Raw genomic sequence first — 24,101 nt, forward strand, 5'->3', positions numbered from 1 at the left:
GGGAGGCCCTGGAGTTGGTCCTCCCGCCCGGCTTGAGGGCGGTGCCGCGGACTTGGCCCGGTGTTTGCGACCGGCTTCGGAGAGACGATCATGGCAGCTCGAGCTGGTCAGAAGGCCTTTACAAGGGTAGTCTCGGAGTGCCGTCCGAGGTTGGGGACGTCAGCCGCAGTCCCAGCGCAAGGGTCAGCGCGGAATAGTAGGTAATAAACAATGGGGGCGCGGGGACGAGAGCAGTTTTACTCCTGGACCTGCTGAGTGGCGAGACAGGGAAATTTGGGGGTGAGGAGGAGCCGAACCCGGCGCGTTTCCCTTGTCTCTGGAGAAGTGTCGGCATTTGAGGGACTCTGGCGCAGCGCCCGAGGCTGGCCTGCTGTCTAGGTAGTTCAGTCTCTGGGCGATTGGCTACCCTCCCGGTAGGTGGTGAGGCATTAGCGCAACGACTGTGGACGCATCTGATAAAGCAGTTCAGCCACAGGTGTTTGGGGCTCTTCCGATCTCCTTCCCTATGACCTGTTGCTGTGGCGGTCGGAAAGTTTTTGTTTTGCCCCGGGCTCTCGGAGTCTAGCTCAGTGATAGAGGACTAGCATCGCAGGCGCGAGACCCTGGATGAGACCCTAGTGTCCCGGAAACACCCCAACTAGTAAGACAAAAAGCATTTGCGCGGAAGGGTTGCTCGCTGCTGGGGATTTGGGAGTTTGTGGCCTGGCGATGAGCTCCCCTTCTGTTCCTCCTGAGTGCCAGGTGTTCAGAGGCGCTTTTCCAGTTTGGGTGGAGTTTTTTTGCCCCCACTATTTGGTATTTATAAAAACTAAATGTAGCCAACGAAGGACCTGTTTTATTTTTTGTTTCCTTCCCCATTCCGCTGTAACTTAGAGGTCTTGTAACCTTGTATCAGAGTCTGTCTTCGATTTTCCTGGTTGGTTCCTTTATGGAGAGGTTGGAATGGAGATGGAGGTGGAGAAATGAAGGATACCATATTTTTTAATAGTTTCCTTTTTTAAAAAAATTCTTTTTTAGTTGTAGTTGGACACAATACTTTTATTTTATTTATTTATTTTTATGTGGTGCTAAGCTAGCACTCTACCGCTGAGACACAACCCCAGCCCCTACTAGTTTCCTTTTTACTAATAACATTGTGTATAATTTTTCTCGAAATTGGTGTTTAAAAAATGTAGACAGTATGAGGAAAATTAGTGTTTAAAATATGTATACAGTGAGAGAGCACAAATCTGGCCTAGCCCCAGGCCATTTAGATTCAAAGAAGAATCTAAAGAAGTAACAGCGGCACACTTCCAAATCCTTTTAAACAAATTGGATAAACAAGTAAAATCAGATATTATTTACTCCTGCTTTAGGAAATAATCTCAAAAAGTATTTCTAAACAGAATAACAATATTTTAGATCTGTTTGTGTTACTCTTAAAAATATTGGTTTGCAAATAAAAGTGTTACATTAACATAGATTTTGGCCTTTATAATAGAGTATTTGAGAGAGTAGTATTGAAAGAAGGCACGTGGTGCATGCCAGGGCACTGAACCATAGCATGAACACTGACCAGGAAATCTATATTAGTTTGCTTTAAACCCAAAAAATTTGGGGTGCTGGGGAACCATATATGAATTGATACAAAACTGTATGCAGTGGAAAGAAAGCTTTCCAGTCAACCAGACACTTATTCAATTTATCTCTTTAGAAGTGAAGGTCTTTCTTTTTTCTTCTTTATCCTTTTTCTTTTCTTTGTGGGGAGGTGAATCTCCTAAGGCCTGGCACCGGCTAGGCAAGCACTCTACCACTGAGCTACATCTGCAGGTCTATTATCTTTTTTTTTTTTTTTTAAAGATGGATACAATATCTTTATTTATTTTATATTTTTATATGGTGTTGAGGATCAAACCCAGTGCCTCACATGTGCAAGGCAAGTGCTCTATCACTGAGCTATAATCCCAGCTTCAGGTCTACTATATTTTTAAAAATAAACTTTTCTCAACCTACTTTTTCTGATACTGATTTATCAGAAAATTGTTAATTTTAACAGTATCTGCCACATAATTAGCCTCCAATAATAAATAACATGGTATCTATGGAGTGGAAGAAGTGGGGAAAAGTAGATGAAACTGTTATAACTGGTACATTTTGTATGTTAAATTTAGCTTTTATAATCAATATAGCTAACAAATCCAGAAATAATTTTTTGTGTATGTGACTTATTTTGGGGGGGGGGGGTGCCAGGGATTGATTTCAGGGGCACTCAACCACTGAGCCACCTCCCCAGCACTATTTTGTATTTTATTTAGAGACAGGGTCTCACTGAGTTGCTTAGCATCTTGCTGTTGCTGAGGCTGGCTTTGAACTCAAGATCCTCCTGCCTCAGCTTCCCAAGCCTCTGGAGTTATAGGTATGCACCACCATTACATTAAAAAAAATTTTTTTTTTCTTTTAGTTGTAAATGGACACAATACCTTTATTTTATTTATTTGTTTTTATGTGGTGCTAAGGATTGAACCCAGTGCCTCACACATGCTATGCAAGTGCTCTACCACTGAACTACAACCCCAGCCCTTTTCCATTACGTTTTAACAAATAGTCATGCAGCATTTAGCTTGACCTTTTTTATTGACCTCTATTACATGTAGAATAAGTGAAAGGAAAGCAAAGAAACGTGAGACTGGTGAGCGAGAAATGAAAGAGACCAGGCAGAGATACACATGAGAGTTTATTTGTCAGAGCTGACAAATAAAGGCCATCTCTCCATAGATGGAGAGAGGCAAAACAGACTTGGGGATCAAGGCTTTTATGGGGCAGGCTCAGAGATTAGAGCCTGGTGGGTCCTGATGCAGGCGGTTAAGGGTGGGGTTGATATGAGAGAGTGGTGAGCCTTTCTCAGAAATGCTCTTGGATAGGAAAGTGAAATTTTTCTTAAAATGGTGACTGTCACTTAAGATGGCCATCCATATGCTAAGCAAGAACCTTACATTAAGCCCATTCAAATTGTGTGTGTGTGTGGTGCTAGGAATTGAATCCAAGTTCTGTGTGTGTGAGACAAACATGCTAACACTGAGCTAAATTCCCAGCCCCCTTTCAGTTTTTATAATCAACTAATTGTTTAATTTTTTTTTTTTTTTTTTTTTTTTTGGTATTATAGAGCCCAAATTTGGTCTCCTTTTATTAGTTGGGCTGTTTTTTGCATTTTGAAGCCATATTCTCAGGTATCCTTTAACTTCTGGCTGAATATTCCCAATTTCTTCAACTGTTCCTAATTCTTTATATCTTTCAGGTTTTCTCCTCCACCTCAGCTAAATTGTAGGGTCTCAGTGTCCTTCAAGAAATTTTATTTATGTATCAATTATACTTTGCCTATATCAAATATTATATATAATAACATGAGATTTCACAAGGCCACTGTTTTAGCCAGCTTTGTGATGCCGTGATCAAATACCTGACCAGGGACAACTTAGAGGAGGAAAAGTTTATTTTGCCTCATGGTTCATTCAATGGTCAATGGAGGATACTGCTTGGGGCCAAAATGAAGTAGAGCATCATGGCCAAAGGGATCTTTGAAGGAAAGCTGCTTGCTCATAGCAAGGTCAGGAAGCAGAGAGAGGGAAGTTGGAAAGGACAGCAGGGAAGATGAGCCCCTTCCAGGGCACACACCCCAGTGATCCACCTCCTCCAGTCATGTATACCAGCCCATAGTTACCACCTAGTCAGTCCATTCAAACTAGAATGAGCTGATAAGGTTACAGCTCTCATAATCTAGTTGACTATTTCTGCATTAACACAGGAGCTTTGGGGGGGGGGTATCATATCCAAACCATAATATTCCACTCTTGCCCCCAAAAGATCATGTTCATTTCACAATAAAAAAATGCTTTTAATTCATCTCCAAGAGCCTATAGTCTTAACAGTTTTAGTATTACCCAAAAGCTCAAGTCCTAAGTCTCCTGTGAGACACAAGGCACTCTTGGCTATGAATCCCTGTAAATATCAAAAGCAAGTTACATAAATTCAATATACAGTGGCACCAGGTAAACATTCCCATTCTGAAAGGGAGAGATAAAAGACAGATAAAAGGAATGGTGGTGGGCATGCCTGTAATCCCCGTGATTTCGAGAGGGTAAGGCAAGTGGAGGATCAAAAGTTCAAAGCCAGCCTCAGCAAACTTAGGCCCTAAGCAATTTAGCAAGGGCCTATGTCAAAATAAAAAGGGCTGGGGATATAGCTCAGTGGTTAAGTACCCTGTACCAAAAGAAAGAAAGAAGGAATGGGGCCAAAACAAGACCTAATCCCAGCCGGGCAAACAGTTTTTATAGTTCTACCTTGAGTATCTGGGGCACATGGTGACAAGAGATGGTTTCCCAAGGGTTTGGGTGGCCTCGCCCCTTTGGCCTTGCTGGTTGCAGCCAAGTGCTGTCTTTCAGCTTGGCGCCAGCAGCTCTTCTTGGCAGACAGTCCACATTATTGGCATTTCTAAATTTCTGGGGTCTCCATTCCAGTTTTGGCTTCACTTTCACAGCTTTACACATTGCTGCCTTCGGGACAGCCTGTAGGGATTCTTGTGTGTGTGTGTGTGTGTGTGTGTGTGTATGTGTATTGGTGCTGGATGTTGAACCCAGGGCCTTATGCATGCAAGGCAAGCACTCTACCAACTGCGCTATATCCCCAGCCTTGGGATTCTGACTCTACTGAAACCAGAGTTTTGAGATGAAACTAGATTCCCTGCTTCTGCTGGCAGATGAGGTTTGTGCAGTCTGTAGGCCTTACCAATTTCCTTCAGTATTCTTACCTGGCAAATTTAAAGAGTAAAATCCATTGTCAATAATGAAGACTGAACAGAGTGGGATTTATTTAAGTGAGAAGAGATAATCTGATAGCATTACTAGAAACTGAGGTAGTATGAAGGATCCCACCCACTCCAAGTCAGAAAGATTTCAGATATATTGCTTAGAATAACAGGCTTGAGTTTATCGAAGGGACTGGAAAAGGGAAAGGGGACACTCTGAAGGGAGTGAGGGACAGTGTGCTTCTCCTACACTTTCCAGTTTTATTGGGGGTCCCAGAGAAGTTTCCAGAGGTTCTCACCCAGGTCCACCTCCTGACTTTTGACTGACAGCAGAATGATTTGAGACTTTTAAGTTCCTATTGCTACAATAACTCTAGGTCACTGGTCCATGCTGACTGGTTTTAATTGATCTTTAGCCATACATTCTTACATTCTTATAGAGCTTATGGTTAGGAAGAATTATCCTTATCTCTCTGATAAGGATAATAATAAGTTCCATGATCTGATCTGTGAAAAGGGTCACAAAAGCTCCTCCTTGAGGGTAACTTGGCTTCCTCTTATCAACATTATTTTAGGCCTGCATTTCTCCTGCAGATAACAGATAGTTTGCTGAGAAATGTGACATATCCTGCCCACTTAAGTTGGATAGGGCTGTAGGTAAATTGCTTCTTAGAAAAGAAAGCATGAGCCGGGTGGGCATGGAAGTACACGCCTGTAATCCCAGGGCCTTGGAAGGCTCACAGGAGAATCGAGAGTTCAAAGCCAGCCTCAGCAATGGCAAGGCACTAAGCAACTCAGTGAGACACCTGTCTCTAAATATTAAAATTCAAAATAGGGCTAGGGATGTGGCTCAGTGGTTGGGTACCCCTGAGTTCAATCTCCGGTACCAAAAAAAAAAAAAAAAAGAAAAGAAAAGACGGCATGTAAGGGTCAGCATAGTGGGCACATATTATAGAATTCTTCTCTTAACCTCATGTTTCCATCAATTGCATCAGCCTGCCCCTTATCACTACTGTACTTTACCTGGCCTCTCAACCCTTCTTTTAAAATTATAGTGGAAACCTTATAACCCCACAACTCCAGCATCTTGTATTCCTGTAGAACTAGCACCATGTGATGACACCAAGGTCTGCTGAAGCTTGCTCAAGAGCTGGGCCCTCTGAAATTATGGCTCTATGGTCTCTCAGTGTCTGGGTAGCTGAACAGGGTGAAACACCTTGCTAGGCTCCTTTGTATATGTTGGGCACCCCATGATATCTTCTCAAAGGAATTTTACCTTCTATACTATGGAGCCTATAGTGGGTGTGGTCTTGCAAATTTCTAAGATGCCCTCAAGCCACCTTTTCTATTGTCTCGGTGAAGTACTTAACACCCTAGTGGCTTGTTAATCTTGTTAACAACCATATATTATCCTTGGTCCTAGGTATCTAAGTATTTTTCTGGTATAACTGAAAGTTTTTTCTGCAAGTTTTCGAAATCTTCAACTCTGCCTTGTTTTCCTTCCTCTGTGTGTGTGTGTGTGTGTTTTTCCGGGGATCAAAACCAGAGCCCACACATACTAAGGAATCACTCTACCACCGAACTACATCACCAGCCCATCAGCTCTGCTTTCTGTTCCTGATTCTCACAGCATACCTGTCTAAAAACTGATAGCAATATCCATGCCATCTCCTGAATGCTGTGCTGCTTTGACATTTCCTCTGCAAATTAGTCCTATTACCGTTAACTCCAGCTTCACCGAAAGTCTTAGGACATGGGCAGTATGTAGGCAAGTCTTGCCAGAGTATAATGTAAGTGGTCTCCAATTGCATTCCCAGAAGAGTACTTGTTCCCCTCTGAAATCTCATGAGCACAGTCCTTTTTTTGTTTGTTTTGGGGTTTTTTTTCTTTTTTAAATAGTTTTTGTTGTTCTTTTTATTTTTATTTTTTTGAGCACAGTTCTTAATTCTGTTGGCATTCTGGTTTTCTGAGTTCCCACCAGAATTGCTCATTAAGCTCCACTGCAGCTAGGTATGATGGTGCATGCCTGTAATCCTGGTAGCTTAGTAGGTTGATGTAGGAAGATCATAAGTACAAAGTCAGCCTCAGCAACTTAGCAAGACCCTGTCTCAAAATAAAAACCAAAAAGGGCTGGAGATGTGGTTCATTGATTAAGTTCCCCAGGTTCAATCCCTGGTACCAAAAAAATGAAATAAAATAAAAATTAAAAAGCTTTGCTACAACATTCTAGGGTTTTTCCAGCCTGCATCACCAAACTTTTCAAAACTCCTCCCACAAATCATTTCCAACTGCTTCTGAATCACATGATCAAGTTAATCAGAGTAACATCCTCACTCTTGATATCAATTTCTGTTTTAGCTGACTTTGCATAACTGTGACAAGAACACCCAACAAGAACACTTAAGAGGTGGAAAAGTTAATTTTGCCTCATAGTTCTATGGTTAGTAGAGTCCACTGCTCTGGGCCCACAGTGAGGTGTGGAACATCATGGCCAAAAGACCCTGTGGAGAAAAACTCCTCAGCTCATGGCAGTATCAGGAAGCAGAGAAAGGGAAGGGGGAAGGGGCTGCAGTGAAGATGAATCCTTCCGGGCACACCCCTGGTGGACCACTTCCTCCAATCATGCCCCACCTGCCCACAGTTCCCAACAAGTCAGTCCTTTCAAACTAGGAAGAACTAATCAGGTTATAGCTCTCATAATCTGGTCGTTTCATCTCCAAATATCCCTGCATTAATAACGGGAGCATTTGGGTGACACTTCATATCTAAAGCCATAACAGCTACCCTATTTCCCTTTTTAAAAAGTAATTTGCCAGGCATGGTGGTGCATGCCTATATTCCCAGAGGCTCGTGAGGCCAAGACAGAAGGATTGCAAGTTCAAAGCCAGCCTCAGCGATTTAGAGAGGCCTAAGAAACTTAGTGAAACCCTGTCTCAAAAAATAAAAAAGGGCTGTGGATATGGCTCATTGGTTAAGTGCCCCTGGGTTCAATCCCTAGTACCAAAAATAATAATAATAGTAATTTAAAGATTTGATTTAATGAAATATCACTTTTTTCCTCCTCTGCTGGTACTGGGATTTAATACAGGGTCATTTTATCACAGAAGTACATGTCCAGCCCTTCATTTTTATATACCTTTATTTTATTTATTTATTTTTATGTGGTGCTGAGGGTTGAACCCAGGGCCTCGCATGTACTAGGCGAGCACTTTACTGCTGAGTCACAACCCCTGCCCCATGTCCAGACCTTATAGTTTTTATTTTGAGACTAAATTGCCCAGGCTAACCTTGAACTTGCAATCTTCCTGCCCCAGCCTCCTGAGTTGCTGGGATTACAGTTGTATGCCACTGTGCCCATTGAAATATCACTCTCATACTTGAAGCTCTTCAACAGCTTCTCATTAAGAAAAATTTCATCCAGGTATGGTGGGTTTAGCTCAGTGGTAAAGTCCCTGGGTTCAATCCCCAGGAACCCTTTCCTCAAAAATTTTTTTCAGTTTTTTGTAAATTGCTTTTTCTTGGCCAGCAATATGCACCATGATCCAACTACTGTCTCCAACATTATTTCTTGCTACTCTCTTGGCATCTATACTGCTTCTAAAGGATTAGTCTCTTTTCAACTCTTGACACTGCCAAACTCTTTCCCTGTAGCCCAGAATGCTATAGTAGTGTTACCTATCCCTCCCCCCCATACACACACACACACAGGAAAATACCTTTGCATATTCATATTTGTACACACATTTGTTATGTACCAAATTACCTCTTTTCTTTCTCTGCAAACTCCTTTTGTATTCTATCTTAGCTGAAATAGAACTTCAGAGGGCTTCCTAGGATACCCTGTCCAAAGGAGGTCCTGAGGTGCTCATTAGATGTCTCTACCACTTTCTTTTTCTTTCTGATAATTTTTTAGTTGTAGATGGACACAGTATCTTTATTTTGTTTATTTTGTGTGGTGCGAGGATTGAACCCAGTGTCTCACGTATACTCAGCAAGTGCTCTACCACTGGGCCACAACCCTGGCCCTCTACCCCGCTTTCTTTTCTAGTACTTTTTTTTTTTTCCTTTTCGTTTTTGGAGATGGGGTCTTGGGGTCTCACTGTGTGGCTCAGGCTGGTCTCAAACTTTTGTGCTCAAATAATCTTTTGATCTCCACCTCCTGAGTACAGGAGGACTACAGGTGTACAACGCATGCTCAGCTCTTTTCTGGTACTTGTTTTGAATCCTCAACTAGAATATAATCTTCATAAGGTTCTTATTTGTTCTTTTACCATCAAATCCTTAGTGACTACTACAGTCTAACAGAATAGGAGCTCAGTAAGTATGTGAATTGATAATGAATATATAAGTAGTATATAAGCAGTATATAATAGATGTGCGATATTCATATTAGGGAAAGTTAAAATAGCTAGGTGAACAAGATATTTCTTTTCTGGAAAGAGATACTTTTTGTGCCAGAAGTTTCTAATCTAACTTTAAAGCTGTTGTTTTTGGTTTTCTTTTCTTTCTTTTTTTTGTACTTGGGATTGAACCCATGGGTGCTTAACCAATGAGCCACATTCCCACCCCTCTTTATGTTTTGAGACAGGGTCTTACTAAGTGGCATAAGGACTTCACTGAGTTGTTGAGACTAGCCTCAAACTTGTGATCCTCCTGCCCCAGCCTCGAAAGTGGCTGGGGTTACAGGTGTGAGCCTGGTGTCCCAGCTATTTTTAGTTTTCTTAATGGTGCTTAAGAAGCTTTATTTTTCTGGCCAGGTGTGGAAAGCAGTGACAGTGTCTGGGAGACCAGTGTCTGAGATTGGGGTCCCCTGATGACTTCATGGCTGTGACATACTTGATGACTGAGAAAGTTTCTGTGCAAAGGCATAGGATGCCCAGTTGCTATGGAGATGTCTTCCATGCTAGAGTTTTATCAGCCTCTGCCTTATTCCCAGGTACAGCAGCTCCTGGGAACGAAGGAACTTCCTTGCTAAGATAACCACAATGTTTCACCAGTTCCACTGCCCCTGAATCTGCCCGGAATTAGTAACTTTAAACAGTGCACTTTCTTGAGAGCTGCACAGTGCTCCTAACATTGCACAGTAACGAGGAAATAGCCACATACTGTTGCTAACTCTAACTTTCATGAATACAAAGAATAATGCTTGCATAGTCTTTAATCTGATTTAGAGAGATATAAATATATAATAAAGATTGCTGGTGTAATTCTTTAGACCTGCTTCTCCATCAGAGAGTAGCGCTCCATCCAACTCCAGCTTTATCTTCAAGATCTGCATTTGTTGACTCTATTTCTTCCATTCTCCCATTGCCCCTCGCAGGAACCTGCTAGTTTGGCCACGCTGGTCGAGGCAGCCAGGCAATAGTGGCACATGCCTGTAACTTCAGTGACTGGAGAGGCTGAAGCAGGAGTATGGAACAACAACTTAGCAAGACCCTGTCTCAAAAATAAGCAGAAAAGGACTAGGGATGATGTTCAGTGGTAAAGCTCCCTTGGATCCCCAGTAGAAAAACAAAGATTTATTTTTATCTATGCCTCTGTGTGCATGTGTGTGTGTGTGTGTGTGTATCGTTTTTTTACTCTAAAATTACAAAGTCTTAAGAAATACTTTTTACAGTCTCTATAATTTGTGCTTCCTCTTAATTTTTACTGTCAATCTAAATTGGATGATTTTTGTCTTTTTAGATATTTAGCTTCCTGTGGTATACTGATGAGCAGAACTCTTCCATTACATAACTCAGTTTTGCCTAAGGAGATATATTCAAGAACTTTCTTCAAAATTGCTTCACCCTTAATAAACAAAAGAAAAGAATATTCAGAGAGAAGAATTATAGGGTTTGTATATAATAATAATTCTACTAAAAGAACACATTCATAGTTTTTTTTATAAAGTATTGTGCCTCTTTCTTTCCAAATTATTTTCTTAGACTAAACTGCTTTTTTATATTGATTTTTCCATTGCCCCTTGCAGTTTTATAAATATTTGTTATTGAGTGATTATAAGACAGATTTAAGCCTTGACATAAAATGAAAATAATTTATGACCTGCGTTTCTGTATGTTATATTTTTGGCAATTCTCAAGAGAGTTTAAACAAAGAAAGGCTTAAATTCGGTTGCTTCCAAAAACACTTTTTTTGTGATTTAGGTTGTGATTTTTTAAATTACTATATCATTTTGGGGTGAATCATATATTAACAGTGTTGAGTCTTTATAAGCAAAAGTACTATATATCTGGCTTATTATTCAGGTTGTATTTTATATGTGACAATGGAGTTTTGCTGTTTGTTTTTTTATTTAAGCCCTGAGATATTTTTGTAAAATTTATTTCTACATATTTTCTATTGCTATGCTAGTGTTTTCTTACTGGTTTTGATTAATATAGGAAAGCTATTGGTTTCTAATTATTTCCTAACAGGCCACCTTACTAAATTTTGAATTGCTTCTTCTGAATTGATGTTTGTATCATCTACCAGTCGATAAATTTGGTTAATTTTTCAGCACATATGTTTTATATTTCATGCTCTGATTGGATGTTTTAGCTAATATTTTCAGAACAGTGGTACATAATGTAGCATCTTTGTATTATTTCTTACTCTAATAGACTTGCTTCGGGTATTTTATGATCTATGGAATTAATCATATAGTTTTTCCTTTTTTGCAATGAATGTGATTATAATTGTAAAATTCTTTATATTATTCATATATCCCTCAATTAGTTGCATTTGATCATTATATCTTTATAATATATTTCGGATTCTGTTTGTTGATATTTTTCTTCGGAGTGTTTGCCTCACTACTTATAAGGGATGTTGGTATGTAATTTTCTTTTCATGCTCTTTTATTAGCTTTTGGTATTAGGAGGTTATGCTGATTCATAAAAAGAACAGGAGCCAGAAGTGGTATTGCATGCCTATAATCCCAGCTACCTGGGAGACTGAGGCAGGAGGCCAGCCTGAGCAAATTAGCATGACCCAATCTCAAAATTTCAAAGACTAGAGTATAGCTCAGTAGTAAAGTGCCCCTGGATTTAATACCCATTACTCTAAACAAAAACAACAAGAACTAAACAATAGGCTTTTTTTTTTTGGGGGGTATTCTAAAATAGTTCATTTTTCTTTCTAAAATTGCAACAGTATTACCTGCTTATATAAAAATAATAACATGGAAGCATGTAGTCTAAGGAATTGGTCTATTTTAACCTTCCTTTTTTTCTCTGAGTTGATGTTAATTGTTATATCCTTCCAGCACTTTTTAAATGTATTCATTTGACAACTATTGACAGTTATTTTTAGGAAAAAACAAATATTAAGTAAGTTTAAATTGAGGAACACAGTGTATTTGTATACTTTTTTGTTAGTTGTAGATATTTTGCTTTATAATGTGCTTTTCTCATTAATAACATGCTGTAAACTGTGCCTTAAAATATATATTTGACCAAAATTTTAAAGCAACCAGTATAGAGTCCCATAGTAATCTTTTATTATGATTCATTAAACATTTACTTTTTTGTTTTTTTACTTACTAACTTAGCAGTATTGGGAATTGAACCCTGGGCTTTGCACATGCAATGCAAGTGCTCAACCACTGAGCTGTATATTCCCATCCCCTTTTTAAATTTTATTTTGAGACAGGGTCTTACTAAGTTGCCCAAGCCTACCTCAAACTTGTGATCCTTGTACTTCAGCCTCCTGAGTAGCTGGGATTATAGCCATACACTACCTTACCTAGCATGATTTATTAAACATTTGTTGATATCTATGTACTGACAAAGATTTGGGTTGCTTCCATTTTTTTCCACCCTTTCACATCAATATTGAAGTAAACATCTTTGTTTTGTACATTATTTTTGAGTGTTAAATTGCTGAAAGTGAAATTCCTGGCTCCAGTAAGGGATTATTAGTCATCTCAGACCAGTTCATATTATGCAACGATGTGGATATAGTGGCTGCAAGACTTTTCAATTTTAAAGTTTTGTTGTTGTTGTTTTACTATAAAGTCTGAGTTTTTAAGTACTGGCAACTAGTGAAAAATTGAAAAAACACATCTACAGCCAAATTCAACCTATGAGCCACTATATTGTGACCTCTGCTGTATGTGTCTATGTAGAGCCCTTCTAATTTCTGTGTTTTGAAGTCATTCATTCTATAGTATGGTTCAACATACGTGAAAAATTATTTATGAGTAAGTTTTTTCATGTTCAATTTTAAATGTACATATATCATATATAATAAGCAGTTAACACCCCTCATCTTTTTTTAAAAGATATTCGATGCAGGAAATGTATGATGTAGTATCAGAAATGGAGGATTACAAGCATTTCGTTCCTTGGTGCAAAAAATCAGATATAATATCAAAGAGATCTGGGTATTGTAAAACACGATTAGAAATTGGATTTCCACCTGTGCTGGAGCGATACACATCAGTAGTAACCTTGGTGAAACCACATTTGGTAAAGGTAATAGCTCTGTTTTTTGTTTGTTTGTTTTTTTCTGTTTCCCCAAACAATACCAAATAGTTTAATGTCTTAAAGCATAAAAGGGTGTCTCTAAACCAGGAGGAGAGGTAATGAACCATTTATTTTATCTCCTAATTGTGCTATTTTATATGCAATGTTAGCATTATCCTTTTCCTTTTTTTTCTTTTTTCTGTTGAGGTCTAGCCACTTAGGAAAGATCACTTGGGTTATACAAGTGAGAAATATTTTAATTTAATCTTTGTACTATTTAAAAATATATATTTTGAATACTGGGGGAAATTTTAATAAGTATTTTTTTTTTAAGTTAAAGAATGAAAAGTGGTAGAAGATGAGGAAAGGTAGAAAAGATACAAATGTGGGGAATATTAACATTGTTGAGGTCCTCCTGCCATGTAACAGGAATTGAAATGCCAGCTCCTGTTACCTTGTACTAATCATCTTACCCTTTTCAGAGAAGGATACACTTGGGGGGAAAAAAAAAGAAACCTAGACTTAAAAAATTAAAAAATGGAGAATTCCATGGAGTAATACTTCATTTCTTTCAAATTCTTACCTTGTACTGGCCAAAGCTTTTTTTTTTTTTTTTTTTTTTTTCTGTTTTTCAGAACCCAGGAGTGCTCTACCACTGAGCTACACTCCAACTCTTTTTATGTTTTATTTTTCAGACAGGGTCCCCTGGTCACCCACACTGGCTTTGAACTTGTTTTCTGCCTGCTTCAGCCTCCTAAGTAGCTGGGATTACAGGCATATGTCACTGTGCCTAGCTAATGGCCTTTTATTTTATTTTAATTTTTTTTAAATATTTTTTTTTTTAGTTGTGGATGGACACAATACTTTTATTTTTGTGTGGTGCTGAGGATCGAACCCAGTGCCTCACACATGCCAGGCAAGTGCACTACCACTGAGCCCCAGCCCCAGCCCCTTTACTGAGCTCTTAATGCTTTAATTGCTCTTTTAATTCTTACAACAGCCTTTTGAGGGTCAAATCTTATTATTCCTTATCTCCTAGAGCAAATTAAGGCTTGGAAGAGTTAGATAACTTGCCTAGAGTCAAAGAGCTAACACTTTAGTTTGTCCAAAATCGGTGAATTATAATCTTAAATTTTTATTGTTCTCTGACCTCAATCTCTTACCATTTCAAGCTCTTATAACTTAAATGTTAATATTTTATGCAGCATCTAAATAAAGAACTCTTAAAAAAAAAAAAAAAAACCTAACCACTCTATCCTCTGACTTTCTTACCTTCTCTGGCTTCTTAAAATATACAGGATAAAGTCAATCTCTTTATCATTGCACGGGGGCCCCCTCCCCTTAATTTTCAGGTATACCACATATCTTAAAGTTCCATGATTGCACCAAATAGTACTTGTTCCACAGCCATGTGTTTTGGCATATTGTTCACTCCTCTACCTGCAATGTACTTCTCTCCTTGCCTATTAATCCTTCAAATTCCAGCTGTCTAGTGTTATATGCTCCCTTTCTTTTCATGTAAATCATCAGTCCTACCTCAGTGATTCTTCTGGGCTTTGTATGTACTTTATTTCTCTGTCATATTTTTTCCACTGGATTTTTTGGACAAGATTGAAGAACTTGAGGGAAGGGACTCTATTTTTAGTTGTCAATGAATCTTTGTTTTAATCATTTATATGCAGTGCTGATAATCTAACCCAGTGCCTCACACATGCTAAGCAAGCACTCTGCCACTGAGCCACAACCCCAGCCCCAAGGGACACTGTCTTTTTCCTCTCTGTGTCCTCAGTACAAACACTATGGCAATCAGTCCTTTCATATGAAGCTATCACTACCTGTATTCTTGGACTCCTGAAGATCAGAGATGTTCATAATCATCTGTTATTTTCAGCACATCTGAGGAGAATGGATTTTTTAAAATTTTCATAATAACCTATATGATCATTGCTATCTAACTTTTATGAAGCTTAAGAAGATTAATAACCCTAAAAAAATTCACACCGTAGCTGGGCACAGTTGCATACAACTCAGGAGGCTGCGGCAAGAGGATCACAACTTTGAGGCCAAACTGAACAACTTAGCAAGACTCTGTCTCAAAGAGTTGAGGATGGGGCCAGGGTTGTGGCTCAGTGGTAAGATCGCTTGCCTAGCATGTGTGAGGCACTGGGTTTGATCCCTGGTACCACATAAAAACAAACAAATAAAATAAACGTATTGTGTCCACCTACAACTAAAAATAAAAGAGGTGGGGATGACACTCAGTTTGTTTTTTTTTTTTTTGTTTTGTTTTTTTAACACATGGCCTTGTGCATGGTAGGGAAGCACTCTACCAACTGAACTGTATCCCCAGACCAACACTCAGTTTTAAAGTGCCCTTTGATTCAACCTTCAGTACCAAAAAAAAAAAAAAAGAATTACACTGTATTCCAAACACTTTTCCATTATAAAAAGCTGTGTCACTTTATATACAAGTTTATTTTCAAAGATATACTTGAGAATAACCCAGAATTGTGTGTGCTTAGCTTTCAGTTATCCTTCAGTTCAGGTGTTAGATTTTAATACCTAATACATATTTGTAACATATAGTAATAATCATTATAACAAGGGAACAACAGAAGCCGTGTTACATATCTATGAATTATTAACTTACTAAAATGTGCCTATCACTTAGTATGTCAGTAATTCTAATCTACATGAATCTATAATGGTCACAAGCCCTTGGAAGTTTTCAGATTTAACAGGGACAACAAACATTTCAAATAATCTTACTTCCTGGTTTACAATATAAAAATTTTGTTTGGGTTAGAGTATTTGACAGACTTGGTCAATTTACTTTGAACAACCAGTAGAAGGTCATTATAATAACAGGTGCATCTGTGTTAAATATCTCTGCTCTTAGGGATAAGGTCTTTGGTAATATCATTCATGTGAAAAAATACCAGTAAAAATCCATGTGTCCTTGGACTACATCATTGGTGTGAGTGCACACTGCCATATTTTGTATAAAAATAGTCAGAGGGGGGAGGTGTTATAGTGAGTATTTCCAACAGCTGTTTTTCCTTCAGTGTTAAGTTTCCTGTAAGCTTCTTATGTGATTATAAAGAAGGGCAAAATGTGTTATCTTTTCTGTTTTTTTGCTGTACTGGGGATTGAAACCAGGAGAGCTTTACCACTGAGCTACTTCCTCAGCCCTTTTTATTTTGAAACAGGGTCTCACTGAGTTGCACAGGCTTACCTCGAACTTGGCATCCTTCTGTCTCATGTCCCGAGTAGCTAGGATTATAGGCGTGCACCACCATGCCCAGCCAAAATGTATTATCTTAAACTTAAATTACTGAAATAATAAGATTTCATTATAGTTTTTTAAAAAAATTTTTTTAGTTGCCAATGGATTTTTAACTTTATTTATTCATATGTAGTGCTGAGGATCGAACCCAGGGCCTCACACTGCTAGGCAAGCACTTTACCACTGAGCCACAACCCCAGCCCCATTTTTTTTTTTTGAGACAGAGATTTGCTGTGTTGCTCAAGTAGCCTTGAACTCCTGCCTCAGCCCCCCCAGTAACTGGGACTACACATATATGCCACCATTCATTGTAGATACTTACTGGTATTAAAAATTAGAGAGTTGGCAGTTATTGAATTATACATGTATGGCTAAAAATTTACTTCTCTCCAGTGACTTAGCATAATTCACTTATTAGTTAATAGTATTTTAATTATTATTATGTTAATATGTCAAAATTAATTTTTTTCTTTCCTTTTTTTTTTTTTTCCCCAGTGCTGGAGGTTGAACACAGGGCCTTATGTATGCTGAGCAAGTACTTTACCACTGAGCTAGATCCCCAACCCTATATGAATTTTTAACATTCACTAGTTTCCACTTTTCAAGTTAAAATAATGTTATCATTTCTTTTTATAAACATGTGAATGGAGCACATAAATGCTTTTTTAGCTTGGGTGCTATTGATCTTTTTAATAATAATTTTACCATGTTACTGGCTGGTAATTCATGATGATAATTCATTCAAGAGTGTGTAGATGAAGAGAAAGTTAGAAACTGCAAAAGAATTTCTGCTTTGGCTCCAATATCTATGGAGAAATGCAGAATTTAGTCAAAGAAATGGTCCTGTGTTCTTTGTTCAGAGGGGCTACAACTGGGAAAGAAAAAGTAAAAAAATACTTGGAGGAAAAACAGTTTATCTATGCAAGTCCCGATTTTGCTAATGTGTTTTGTAGTGATTATAGCCTTAGGGGAAGGGCTTTCTAAACTCTTGAGGGGAATCTATCACCAAAGAAAAAGGGATAAAGAGGCTTGATTATTGACTTCAGGATATGCCTAAAGAGCTGAGGAGGAAGTTGTACACTTGGAAACAGTCTGCTGCTAAAGGAAAGTGATAGGTATTCTTGAAGTCAATTGTTTACTAGTGTAATAATGCCCAATAACATCTGAGGGTTTTAGGTAAAAAAGCTGAACTGGTTGGGGTGGCACAATATTGTAATCCCAGCTACACAGGAGACTGAGGCAGGATTATTGCAAGTTTGAGGTCAGCCTGGGCAATTTAGTAAGACCCTGTGTCAAAGGAGCTGGGGAGGGCTGAGGCTCTAGCTCAGTGGTGGAGCGCCTGCCTTGCATGTGTGAGGAACTTGGTTTGATATTCAGCACCACATAAAAATACATACATACATACATACATACATACATTGTGTCCATCTACAACTAGAAAATTAAGAATTTTTTAAAAATTAAAAAGGCACTGGAGATATGACTCATTGGTATAGGGCAACCCTGGGTTAAATCCCCAATACCACCAATAATAATAATAATAATAATAATAAAGAAGAAGAAGAAAAGGAAAGACTAAATATGATTAACAAAAGAAATTTGGGTAATAGAGAATTATAGAATTGTTCTAACTGTACCAGTTACCTTATAACCATTTTTGCCATCTCGTAGAAATGGTATACAGCAGGTATTATTTTACATTTCAAGGAAATATGGTACAAGAGTTTAGCTTTTTCAGGATCCCTTTTAAGTGGTAGATCTGGAAATAAGCTTCCAAAAATATCACTCCCTGTTCTATTGCTAGAGGAGAGAAATCTAAGTAGTATAGTGGGTAATAGCTATGAAATAAAGAAAAACTGGCAGTCTTGGGGATTCTGAAAGAAAAGAAAATAACTAATTTTGGTTAAAAAGTTCCTTCCTAGCATCAAGCTGTTAAATATCTTCATCTCCTGTGGTCTGACCTATAAAAATCAGATTTTTTTCTTTGGAAAAAAAAAATGGTAGATTCTTATTAATCCAAAAGGTACTTAACTGTAGTTTGTTTGTTTGTTTGTTTGTTTTGTTTTGTTTTGTTTTTGTCTTATTCTAGGCATCCTGTACTGATGGGAAACTTTTCAATCATTTGGAGACCATTTGGCGTTTTAGCCCAGGTCTTCCTGGCTACCCAAGAACTTGTACCTTGGATTTTTCAGTAAGTTTCTCAAAAAGTCCTTGATTTGTTTCACATATAAAGTGAAGTGAGTACTGAAGTCATATTGTATGCATAGAGATAACCAAAACTCAGTTTTTTAAAAATCTCAAATTTCTGAGTATTGATTACATTTTGCTGCACCAATGCTATGAACATTTTTTTCTCTGTTCTAATCTTGCAACAGTGAATATTTCTTTCTCTCTTTTCTACGTTTTACAAATCCATCGATTTTAAGATATATGCCTGGGCTGAGGATGTAGCTCAGTGGTAGAACATTTGTCTAGGATGCATGAGGTGGGTTTGCTCACCCGTAATGCAGAAAAAACAAACAAAAAGCTCCACATGCCATGAATTTACTACATCAGTTAAAAACATTTAAACTTAGTAACAATTTAAAATTGATACCAAATTAAATCTATATATTGCATGTTATATGTAGAAATGAAGAATAAAGGAGAAACTCTGATTTTAGAATCTAGGGACTCATAATTTTCTTCTTATCACCTTAAAAATAGAAAACTTAAAGCCTACTATAAATTTCTTTGGCAGCAGGTAATATAAGTTGTTCTTTGTCTTGCAACTTAGTAACTCAGGCATTGAATCTTTTTGTTTGTTTGGTGCTACAGACTGAACTCGGGTGATTTGCCACTGAACTAAATCCCCAGCCATTGCCCCACCTTTTTTTTTTTTTTTTCAATTTTAAGACAGGGTCTTGCTAAGTTGCTGAGGCTCGGCTAGAACTTGTAATCCTCTTGCTTCAGCTTTCCAAGTTGCTAGAATTATAGGTGTGTGCTACCATGCCCAGTCAGACATTGAATGCTAAGTTATGCTGGTGATCCAAGTGTACAGTGGAACACATCTGCAATTCCAACAACTCAAGAGGCTGAGGCAGGATAATTGTAAGCTTGAGGCCAGCCTCAGCAACTTAGTAGGACCCTGTCTCAAAAAATGGGATGGGGATAGCTCAGTTATAAAGCACGTTTGTGTTCAGTACTCAGTGGTGGTGAGCTAGGGTTGTAGCTCAGTGGTAGATTGCTTGCCTACCATTCAAAAGGCTCTGGGTTCAGTCCTCATTACTGCAAAATAAACAAACAAAAAAGAAATGGTAATAATTTTGGTTAAATTGTTTTATTTTTGTTTTGGGCTCTTTCTCATTAAAACATTAGTAGACATAGTGTACTCAAGGTCCTGGGTTCAGCCCCCAGCAACCTCTCCCTGTCCCCTCCACACACACACACACACAAAAAAAAAAAAAAAAAAAAGTGGACCTTTTTTTAAAATTTTTTTTTAATTTAAAAAAAATTGTTTTTGTTATATATGACAGCAGAATGTATTACAATTCATATTACATATGTAGAGTACAATTTTTCATCTCTCTACTTGTATGCAAAGTATATTCACACCATTCATGTCTTTTTCATACATGTACTTAGGGTAGTGATGTCCATCTCATTCCACCATCTTTTTTTAACCCCCTTGTCCCCCCCTTTTTAATTTATTTTTCGGTTTTAGGTGGACACAATATCTTTATTTTACATTTATGTGGTGCTGAGGATTGAACCCAATGCCTTGTGCATGCTAGGCGAGCACTCTACCACTGAGCCACAACCCCAGCCCTATTCCCCCTTTTTGCCCTATGTACAGTTTGTCTAATCTTCCCATGCTCCCGCTCCCAACCCCACTGTGAATCAGTCTCCTTATAGCGGAGAAAACATTCGGCATTTGTTTTTTTAGGATTGGCTTACTTCACTTAGCATTATATTCTCCAACTTCATCCATTTACCTGCAAATGCCATGATTTTATTCTCTTTCATTGCTGAGTAATATTCTATTGTGTATATATACCACATTTTCTTTATTCATTCATCTATTGAAGGGCATCTAGGTTGGTTCCACAGTTTAGCTATTGTGAATTGTGCTGCTATAAACATTGATGTAACTGTGTCCCTGTAGTATGCTGTTTCTAAGTGTTTTGGGTATAGACCAAGGAGTGGGATAGAGCTGGGTCAAATGGTGGTTCCATTCCCAGTTTTCCAAGGAATTCCCTCTGTTAATTTCCTGATTTTGACAGTTATACTGTGGTTACGTAGGACATTAAGATGGAAAAAATCTGTCCAGGAGTGGTAGTTCACGCTTGTAATCCCAGCAGCTCAGGAGGTGGAGGCAGAAGGATTGCTCGCAAGTTCAAAGGCAGCCTCAGCAAAAGCGAGGCACTAAGCAACTTACTGAGACCCTGTCTCTAAATAAAATACAAAATAGGGATGCAGATGTGGCTCAGTGGCTGAGTGCCCCTGATGAGTACAATCCCTGGTACCAAAAAAGGAGGGGAGGGGCACTGGGGTTGTGGCTTAGCAGTAAAGTGCTCGCCTAGTATGTGCTAGGTGTGCTGGGTTTGATCTTCAGCACCACATAAAAATAAATAAATAAAATAAAGATATTGTGTCCAACTACAACTAAGACCAAAAAAAATTTTTTTAGAAAGAGGGAGAAATCTCGGTATGGATACATGGGATTCTTTATACCAGTTTTGCAACCTTTTTATAAAAATAAAATTATTTCAAAATGAAACTTTGAGCTGAGAGCATAGCTCAATGGAGGCACTGGGTTTGATCCTCAGTACTTAGGGGGGGAAAAGGATGAAAAGTTAAAACATTTTAAAATCTAGAGGGCATTTGTTCGTTTTTAAAAACTGTTTCTCGGGCTGGGGCTGTATGTAGCTCAGTAGCAGAGCACTTACCTAGCATGTGTGAGGCACTGGGTTTGATCCTTAGCACCACATAAAAAAATAAAAAATAAAATAAAGGCATTCTGTCAATCTACAACCACAAAAAAATTAAAAAACAAACATACAAAAAATATTTCTCAAAACATTTGCCTTGGGCTGGGGTTGTGGCTCAGTGATAGAGTGATGCTTAGCACATGTTAGGCATTGGATTTGATCCTCAGCACCACATAAAATAAATAAATAAAATAAAGGTATTGTGTCATCTACAACTAAAACAAAATTTATTCAAAAGCAAACAAACATTTGCATTGAATTCTGGCTACTCAATAAGAGTCAATCACCTGCCCTTTCTGCTTTGTGGTTGAGTCATGCATGTGTGCACACAGGTGATCTCCTTGCTGCTATTTATCATTGGAATGATGCCTATGAGAACAGTCACTTCCCTTCCTTATTCCTTTTGTGAAGTAGGATATATCCAAGAAGTATACATTAATAAGAACAGTAAAACTTTTTCTAGTCTTCTCCAGCTTATTCAGATGTAGGCTGTTAGCTCTGAAATGAGATGCATTGGCCTTGTTAAATTTATTTTGCCAGTAGTTGTGCATAATGCAATAAAGATGATTCCCTCTTCTGATGGTAAAGTCTCACCTCTATATACCTACACAACTTTACCTTAGATCCCCAGGTCACAGTGTAAACACCTTGTCCTCAGTGGAAATTTAGCAGAAGAAAGATTTTTCTAAAACAATTTTTAACATTTTCTTACAGATTTCTTTTGAATTCCGCTCGCTTCTACACTCGCAGCTTGCTACTCTGTTTTTTGATGAAGTTGTAAAACAGATGGTAGCTGCCTTTGAAAGAAGAGCATGTAAGCTGTATGGTCCAGAAACAAGTATACCTCGGGAATTAATGTTTCATGAAGTTCACCACACATAAAGAAAAAAAAAGAACTGGTGTCACCTACTTTTAATTTTAGTTCACTTTTAGGAAGTGCTTTCATGGTTTATTTTCAGAAGTCAGAAAGCATTTGCTAAACCCAACTTTGATTATAAACCTCCATTGAAAATTTGCACATAGAATATGGACCCACTTGTACATAGAATTATTTTTTCAATCAAGTATAATTTAAAGTAATGTGTACATCAGCAGGTTCTGCATTTATAATAATGGGATGTCATCATTACTGCCAGAATATTGACATTACTCTTCTGTATGGAAGTTGAAAGTGTAAATTTAATTCTTTTAATTATCACCTTACTTGAAAGAGATTAGTTGAGAATACTCCCTCTGTGGAGCACTTCAATATATATTAAACATATCATGTTTAAGTTATTATATTCAGAGTGTTTGTAACTTATTGCTATAGGGCCTGCCATATGACCATTTGAGTAATCATCATATATTCAAAGTGAAAAACTTTGATTGTTCATATGGGTAGTAGTTGATAATTCACTGTTATTGTGAGATTAGCTCCCAGGTAAACACTGAAGGTGTTTGTTTGGTTTTGTTGTTTTGTTTTGTTTGGGTAAGTGGTCCAGAGCTTTATGATACTGAGTAGTAGTTTGCAGCCTTCTCCCAGGTTCTGTGTCTACTCTTTCAATAATGCTAATCACGTGTTAAATTCTGTCTACCACAGTAAGCAACAGATGAAAATAAGTTGGTTGGTATATCTCCAGCACTTTGCATCCCTGTTTTCTATTTATTGCATGTATTCACTTTCAGTAATATATTCCAAACATATTTTTTTAACAAATCAATATAAGAACTGAAGTAGTAACTTAATAAAGTTAATTTGTCTATTTTTTGTACAGTTATTTTGTTTATTGAAATATTACTATGTTGTTTCAAAGTATATATTATACTGTATTGTTTGAAAGTGAAGTGTTATAGCATTTCATAAGAAAAATACTTTTATAGGAACAGACTATGAAAAATCTGGGTGAAATTCAGTCTTCCGTTAATCAATACTGATCTCCATCACTCTTTTCACTCCATACACACCACCCTCTGGCGTTAGGTTAGTGCTACTAAGTTTATTTTCTTGATCAACAATCACTAATATGTTTTTATTTAAAGTGAGTGTGTATGAATTTGTTCAGTTAATCTTTTTTTGAGTACCTGCTTTCTCTAAGACACTGAATATATAGTGGTAAAGAACTCACATGGGAGTTTTGCTGTGCTGTCACACAAGTAAAACAATATATTCCCACTTATAGATGAGAAATCTTCCCAGAGAATAAGTAGTCTGCATATAATCATGTACCTTTTTTTTTCTTTTCTTTTTTGCGATGCTGGGAATCATTAAACTCAGGGCCTCCCATGTAATAGGCAAGTGTTTTGCCACTCAGCTATACTCCCAACCCCCCCAATTTTTCTTTCTTTTTTGTACCAGGGATTAAACAGAGGGGTGCTTAACCACTGATCCACAGCCACAGCCCTTTTTAGAGACAGGGTGTCACTGAATTGCTTAGGGCCTCACTAAGTTGCTGACGCTGGCTTTGAACCTATGATCTTCCTGCTTGAGCCTCCTGAGCTGCTGGTTACGGGGGGGCTCCACTGCACCCAACCCAGACTTTTTCTTAAATTGCAAAACTAAAATTCATATATGCCCTATACTGGATTTTTTCTCTTGATGGAAATAAAATCTTACCATTGCTTGTACATGGTATCAT

At 38.0% G+C, this 24,101-nt stretch overlaps 1 protein-coding gene across 4 annotated transcripts; it reads left to right on the top strand.

The window, feature by feature from the left end:
- Nucleotides 1–19: 19 nt before the first annotated feature.
- Nucleotides 20–23,228, top strand: Coq10b (coenzyme Q10B). Of its 4 annotated transcripts, XM_058580349.1 has the most exons (6): nt 112–200; nt 2,295–2,395; nt 10,466–10,615; nt 13,044–13,236; nt 18,603–18,704; nt 22,198–23,228. In XM_058580349.1, the coding sequence occupies exons 3-6, from the start codon at nt 10,491–10,493 to the stop codon at nt 22,363–22,365; spliced, it is 588 nt and encodes a 195-aa protein (XP_058436332.1). In that variant the 5' UTR covers nt 112–200; nt 2,295–2,395; nt 10,466–10,490; the 3' UTR covers nt 22,366–23,228. The 4 variants fall into 4 exon arrangements, with proteins under 4 accessions (XP_046303263.1, XP_046303264.1, XP_058436332.1 ...); XM_046447307.2 differs by lacking the exon at nt 2,295–2,395 and having other exon boundaries at nt 20–200; XM_046447308.2 differs by lacking the exon at nt 2,295–2,395 and having other exon boundaries at nt 63–196.
- Nucleotides 23,229–24,101: the final 873 nt, after the last annotated feature.

The sequence above is a fragment of the Marmota monax genome, unplaced genomic scaffold (genome assembly GCF_021218885.2).
Source record: "Marmota monax isolate L192 unplaced genomic scaffold, Marmota_monax_Labrador192_F-V1.1 WCK01_AAM20220418_F8-fsc00007, whole genome shotgun sequence".
Taxonomy (NCBI): Eukaryota; Metazoa; Chordata; class Mammalia; order Rodentia; family Sciuridae; genus Marmota; species Marmota monax.